Source organism: Verticillium dahliae, genomic scaffold (assembly GCF_000150675.1).
Source record: "Verticillium dahliae VdLs.17 supercont1.36 genomic scaffold, whole genome shotgun sequence".
Taxonomy (NCBI): Eukaryota; Fungi; Ascomycota; class Sordariomycetes; order Glomerellales; family Plectosphaerellaceae; genus Verticillium; species Verticillium dahliae.
In genome coordinates this window covers 19,884-26,521 of record NW_009276962.1, presented here as the reverse complement: position 1 = coordinate 26,521, position 6,638 = coordinate 19,884, and the positions used below count along the sequence as shown (strand labels likewise).

The window sequence follows — 6,638 nt, the reverse complement described above, 5'->3', positions numbered from 1 at the left end:
AAGTCGCTGTGATATGCCTAAGAATATACCTGTTGCTTCGAACAAGGATGGACTAGCTCTGGCGGTAGGACAGGAAGGAGTGTCTCGTCACTTGAACCAACCCGCCAATCACGAAGTAAACCAACCCTGAGTCATCTGCCCAATTGCCCCTTAGCTAGGGTTCGAAGCGCTGAACTGTAATAAACATGGGTATTGTTCGCGCCGACCCCGCTTGCATTCTTCCTTCTATCGCCCGATCTCATCGCCCATTTCTTCCTTGCCTGAACGCAACAGCGTGTCCGGATTCCAGCTGGTCGGGACTCTATATCTTACGAAACCGCTTTCCGACTATGCCTTTGTGGACGTGTGATTTTGAGAGCTGCCGCGGACCAGCTGTACGCACTCAAGGCGATTGCGTGCTTTGCGACCGCCACCTGTGCTCCAAACATCTTCAACCTGAGTTTCACAGGTGCCCCCTTTGGCAGGTTAGCTTGGTTCCTCACTTGGAATACTTGGACGCTAAGTCGTCAATTGCCAGGACGCGGATGCCTACGATCCTGCGGCCCAGGAGGCAGAAGGACGTGAGCTCACAAAGTTGGTTGGGATTATAAATGCCCATGCTCTTGCGGCTCGAGCCAGCCAGTTACGCCGAGGCATACCCTGCTCTATCCCCTCACTCCAGTATGAGAGAGCGGCGCGAAGCTCTGTGATGGGAGGTATGAACTATCACATTGAAGTTCGCTTTGATGACGGAATCATATGGATCGCCCGCATCCGCAGGTTCAATGCTACTTCGCCTCCAGCAGCATTACGAGATTACATCATCCAGAGTGAGGTTGCAACCCTGATGTTTCTTGGGCAGACCGGTGTGCCTGCTCCAAAAGTGTATGATTTCGCACTTGAGCACCCGGGCAATCCTGTGGGAGTTGGATTCATTTTGATGGAGAAGTTACCGGGCAAGTCTTTGAGATGGTCCCTTGCAACTCAGCAACAACGGAAGAAGGTCATGAGTCAGCTTGCGGATACGTTTGTGGAGCTTCAAAAATACCCTTTTCACCTTCTCGGTTCCCTCGATAGCCCGGCCGCATCTCACGTGGGCGCGTTTGCTCGAGAATCACTGACCGACTTGCTGCAATCCGAAATGCATATCGCTGGACCCTTCTCTTCTTTGGAAGATTATCACATGTCTTCACTCCGGCTCACCTTAGATTTGATTGTTCGAGAGGTGATGTACTCGCAGCAAGCAGTGGATGCCTACTTAATCCACCGATTTCTCATGGACTTGGTCCCACGCGTGTTGCCTCCGGTGCGGCATGACGAGAAATTCTAACTGAAGCACGCAGACGACAAGGGAGATCATATTCTGGTGGATGAGCAGTTCAACATTACCGGTATTATCGATTGGGAGTGGGCTCATACTGCGTCCCCTGCACATGCCTTTAACTCTCCCATCGCCTTCTTACCCGTTGCAGACTTCTACTGCGGCAAGAACAATCTCGGTGACAATGAGGTTGTGTTTGCGCATCTGCTTGAGGAAAAGGGTCGTCAAGATCTGGCCCAATTTGTTGGGAATGGCCGATTACAGCATAGATTCGCATTCTGTTGCGGATACGATCTCGCCGACTGGGACGGATTCCTAGGCCTCTTCCGAGGACTTCGAGACGCTGTAGGTGTGGACGATGGCTTGGAACGAAATGAGTGGAAAGCTGCCGCATTGCAGCGCTACAAGGACGATTCTGGCCTGCGGACGCTGTTAACCAGACAGCAGAGCGTCGTTGGTTTATGAGACGTAGACCGCCTATGGCGTATCCAGGGAGAAGATTTGTTGCGCAAAATCAAGATTAGAATGAATTGTAGGCGCCATTTTGTTAACATTCTTCTCGGGATTTCCATGAAGATTGTTGAGATGGAATATTTGGTGAGAGCCGTCGCTGATGCCCATGTGGAGTAGTTGCCTCGGTGTTCTCTTGTCTCGACTAAAACATCTACGGGACCCGCCCCCCAAAGTCACCTTTGACAACGGAGCTTGCGGAGCTGATTTGCAAGCTACGGGGGACACTAACCAACGCCAGGTTGGCGCCGGAAACCAGATCTCGGAGTGGGCTTGGGGGGTGGGGGCAAGGGCCATCGCTGGCAGCCGCCGTGGCCGCTTGAAAGACGTGTCTACATGGGGGACGTGGCCGGTCCCTTGGCCTTGGTTTATTGAACGGCACTTAATCTAAGGCTGCATGTGCAGCTTGGAACTCAATCGATGGCGTCTTGCCGCAAAAGGACGACATGATGCCCGTGATGGGTTAGAGCCGATTCACAGGCGATTTTAAGTGCCGCGTTTTCTGCTTGGGCCGCGCATGTCCTGTGTAGGTAGATGGAAATTAAAGCTGCGTTCAAGATGGCTGCAGGTGATGCTCTTTGCCTCATGTTTGACTGTATCCCTACACGGTGGTACAGGGTGAGGAACTTGGAGAAGATCGTCTCATAGAGCGGCCCGTATTCTCTGTTCTTCAGTAAGAAGAACGTCGCTGAAATAAGTCGCTGAAATAACATGACATGAGCGGTCGGCTTTTGTTACCTCGTTACACTACGTCGTGTCCATTTTGCATCGCAGCCAAACGTACCACGAATGCTCCCCTATACCGTTGTCGATGGCCGACTTTGGCAGCCCTTGCGAGGACATGTATGCTGCGTCCCACGCGCACAGAGATCCACGAGCAGGAAAGAACGAGCACAGAGAAACCGCAACTGCAGCGAGTGGTCAAAGGTGGTCAAATCACGGTGTACACAATACGCACGAACGGAGGCTCGGCCTACCGTTGACAAGAGAGATGCTCCAACTTGCTGAATCAGAATGCTTGCTTCATCTGCCTAAATGGCCTGCGAATGAGGAATAGAACACCAAATATGAAAAGAGCCACTGCCATCGCGCCTTCAGTTCCTTCTTCATTCTTCTTTAGCCGCCGGAACGAGTACGCCCCCATGGGGTTGTTTGCCTCACCCCCTTCGCATCCGATCGTCTGCTGCCCTACGTCAGGCTTGTTGCGATGACAAGAAGGCAGCCGGAGACGATCACAGAGAGAGATGTTGGAAAAGGTACAAGGCAGAGCATGTGCCGGTGCAGCTGGATTCTGTGTGGACTACTCGCCCTGGACCGACTCCAGGGTCTCCTATACCGAGATTGTCGGACGGACGAAACGTAGATTACCTCGAGTCATAAATGTCATCGTCATCCCGGGTGTTCCGGCTGCCCTGCGCGCCATGCATCGTCGTGTGTCCGACGGCGCTGTCCTGCCGGCCGACGTAGCTCTGCGTCGGATTGAAGCCCGGGACCGGCGGCGCGCCGCGCAGAGGCGCGGGCGCGGGGTCCTGGAAGGGGTCACCACCACCACCAGACTCAAACGTTCGGTCCTTCGGGGGCAGACCAGGCGGGGGCCCCGCCGGTGGCGCAAAGTCGCCTTGGCTGTCATCGTTGGAGCCGGCGAGGGGTTTGCGGGGTGGCTGCTGAGGTGCCGAGGTCGGTTGGGAGGGCAGCCACTGCTGCTCGTGCTGTTGAGGACGGGTGTCGAGGGGGAGAACGGGTGGTTGGCCGTTGGTCATCTCGGCAGAGAACGTGTTCTGCTGAGTGTGGCTCGGGGTGCTGTTGAGGCCGAGCTGCTTCCGCGCGTTGAGGACGCCTCGCTGGTGTTGGTGAAGAGCAGTCTGAAGCTGCTCGTTGGCGTCGATCAGGCTCTCCCTCGTGTCGTTGTCAGGAGCGGGGTCCTCGGCGAGCATGTAAAGAAGGTATGCTGCGCGTCGCGCTCTGGCAGCGGTCGGCAAACTCCTTGACGAGGTCGTTGTGAGAAGTTCCTGCGGCGGGGTGTTGTTGACGACTTGCGAGAGGAGTTTGGCGGAACTCCGGGCTTCTTCGAGGCGGCTCGCGAGCTCGGCCGGGCGCGGCAGCCTTCTGTTCGAGTGACTCCTCGCAAAGTAGTTGGAGTTGTGACCGCCTTCGTTGTACTGTGATGCCGTCATCTGCGGGGCAGAATGGGCGCCTTGGGGATACTGAAGGTGTCAGCTAGCGTCGCGTAGTGTCGTGATGAGGAGTGGTCATCGTCACTGCACATACCCTGAAGTTTCTCTCGCCACGCTGGAAGGCACGCTCCTTCTCCTTCTTCCACATGTAGACCAGATCCTTGACACCGTCATCGTTGGCCCTCGTCTGCTCGAAATCGTCCAAGGTCTCCATGAGGATCTGGCGCACGCTCGGGTCGCGGCCGTTTCTCAGCACATCCTTGACGACGTTGCAGAACTTAAAGTCAAAGTTACGGGTGAAGCTGCGACCAGGGTTGTCGGCCAGGATGCGGATCAGCATGACGGCGTTGTACTGCCATGAGGCCTTTGGTGAGTACTTGTCCGTCAGATACTTGCGGATGTAGCGGGCGCATTGGGTCGCGGCGGTCGGAGAGGATTCGGCGGCATCGACGATGGGCGGGAGGAAGAGAACCTCGTCCCCCTGGCGGCGCGCCTATCAGCACACGTGGTTCCGGCGCACACGGGAATGAGCAATACGACAATGGATACATACCTGTCTGTTGGGGCCTCCAGACTCGCAGAACGCTTTCTGTTGGGTCGTCAGTGGATAGGCACAGGCGATAATAAGGTTGGCGAGGACGGCAACCGAGGTCTGCATACCACATTGCGAACAGCAATTCCTTCGGGAGTGTCTTCTTGTAGATCGTCTGGGATGGCGAGTCCCTGGGTTGTCGGTGCCTCGTTGGAAGGTCCGCTGCCGCTGCCGGTGTTGTTGTTGTTATTGCTGCTGTTGGCTGCTGAGCTTGTTCCCGTCCTCCGCTTGAGGGTGCCAACTATGCGGTTGACGCTGAGTCCCTTCTTGACGGATTTCATGATTGCGACCACAAGGGAGAGGTTGAGGTGAGGGTTTCGGTTGGGCGCAGGTCGCTTCAGATCCGGCCTCGGCGGGGTGGTGGATGACGCGGATGGGTCGGCTTCAAGCGGTATTGGGCTTTCAATGGCCAGTCGCCTTGGAAACGGGATATGGCTCTGGTTCGTTGGAGAGACGCGCAGCTGCAGGTCGATGGCGGCTGAGGCAAGGCAGTTGTAGATGCAGGTCCAGGTCTTGGGATGCCGGTCGGTGGATGCTATGTTCCAGTTCGGGTGGATGGATGATGGGAGTCAATGCTGAAGGGGTATCAAGTCGAGTTGCACGTTTGGCATTGGGTCATGCCGGGGTCTGGGTACCTGTAAGGTACTTTTGGGGGGTTGGTGGCCTTGCTTTGGGGGGGACGAGTGACGAAGGAGCATGGGCTCGTGAGCCGAGAGCGAGAAGGGGGCCGCGCGAGGGAGCTTGTGGTTTGGTCGGTACTTGTTAACGACCTCTGGGATGTCTTGACGATTGATGGCGCCTCTGTGTCGAAGATGTTTGGTTTTATCAGTGGTCGCGCCACATTCACTTGTGCACCTGTACCTGCACATGTACCTGCACCGGCATCAGTCTCGGTATATCTGTTTGGAGGCACAGAAGACAAGATGGTGCGACGACGCCCAAGTTGGCTTTGGGGGTCCTTTTCTTGCCTTTATACCAGGGTCCAAGCTACCTTGGCGATATGTGCCCGCGGGAGACGAGGAACGAAACAATAAGGGCCCTGTGGCCTTGCGCGCTCACTCCACAATTCACTTGAGCTTGGTCGATCTTTCGCGGCCTTGCTGTCGTGGGCCCTGTCAAGCTTCATTTCTTTGCTTGCTTGCTTGCTTGCCTTGCTTGCGCACCCACGCGCCCTGACCAGAGGCTTGAAGCATTAGCCCCCCCCTGTCCTCGTGGCCAATTTCTGCACGAGTTTTGCGCTACCTTCTTGCTCATCTCCGTCTGCTTTCAAGAAGAGCAAGCGGAGGGGCTGCCCTGTAGTGACGTCTCCCATGCCAAGCATCTGCCACGCGCCTGCACAGCCTCATCCACGCAAGCTCTCGAGCAGGTTGCCGCACCCACGACGGCAAAAAGGACACGCCATCTACTGGACAAATGTCCAGTTCCTCCCATCCAGTCGATCGAAAAAAAGGCCCGCCGACGTCGGCAGTTGGACCGACGCGTCTTCATCGGGCTTCCGTCCACGTCGAGCTTTCATCGTCCTACAGGCCTCCGTCTTAGAGCGGTGGTTCACCGTGCCACCCACTCTGTGTGTGTGTACCACAATCCCGATCAGCAACGCATCCCGCCCCTTTCGTCGTCCCTTGGAGGTCTCGGCCCCTCGCTCGCAAACATGGTGAAAGCTTGTGACACACCCCCTCGCCAACGCGCGGACATCATCTTCAACATGCCTTGCATGCCTCATCCCGCCGGCTCGCCTGCCCTGTGCGCCGCTGTGGCCCTGTGAACTTGTCTCCTTCTGTGTCTCTCAGAGGCTGCACCTTGAGCCAGAGCCAGAGTGAGAGACAGACAAACCGACAGTCTCCTGCATCGCGTCGCTTAGCGCCTGTTGGCGGGACACTCTGTGAAACCCAGTCCTTTCGCAAGAAACCCAGAGCCCCGCGCCAAACCGATGTTTCATCCCAAGGTTATCGCGACAGTTGCGATCTGAAACGAGCGAGCAGTGGAGGAGGAGACATCTATTCGTAGCGACCAACTGGTCGGTGGCCTATTCATCCCCCCACCCGTGATCACGGTGCCATAA

The 6,638-nt window shown here is 56.2% G+C and overlaps 3 protein-coding genes across 3 annotated transcripts in view; 1 reads left to right on the top strand and 2 right to left on the bottom strand.

Moving 5' to 3' along the window:
- Positions 1-688: 688 nt before the first annotated feature.
- Positions 689-1,309, top strand: VDAG_10324 (uncharacterized protein; the record flags this gene model as incomplete). Its single annotated transcript, XM_009659793.1, has 1 exon — positions 689-1,309. The coding sequence occupies one exon, from the start codon at positions 689-691 to the stop codon at positions 1,307-1,309; it is 621 nt and encodes a 206-aa protein (XP_009658088.1).
- A 1,502-nt stretch (positions 1,310-2,811) lies between these two features.
- VDAG_10323 (uncharacterized protein) lies at positions 2,812-4,857 on the bottom strand (the record flags this gene model as incomplete). Its single annotated transcript, XM_009659792.1, has 4 exons — positions 2,812-4,014; positions 4,079-4,477; positions 4,538-4,573; positions 4,645-4,857. 4 exons carry the CDS (start codon positions 4,855-4,857, stop codon positions 3,175-3,177), a joined length of 1,488 nt encoding a protein of 495 aa, XP_009658087.1. The 3' UTR covers positions 2,812-3,174.
- Positions 4,858-6,276: 1,419 nt separating this feature from the next.
- The window catches only part of VDAG_10322 (UBX domain-containing protein 8-A), a gene marked incomplete at its 3' end in the record, with an annotated part of 2,148 nt that continues 1,786 nt past the window's right edge, over positions 6,277-6,638 (bottom strand). Inside the window, exon 3 of the mRNA XM_009659791.1 lies at positions 6,277-6,456. Coding sequence (XP_009658086.1) covers positions 6,277-6,456 — 180 coding nt within the window. The remainder of the gene's footprint in view (positions 6,457-6,638) is intronic.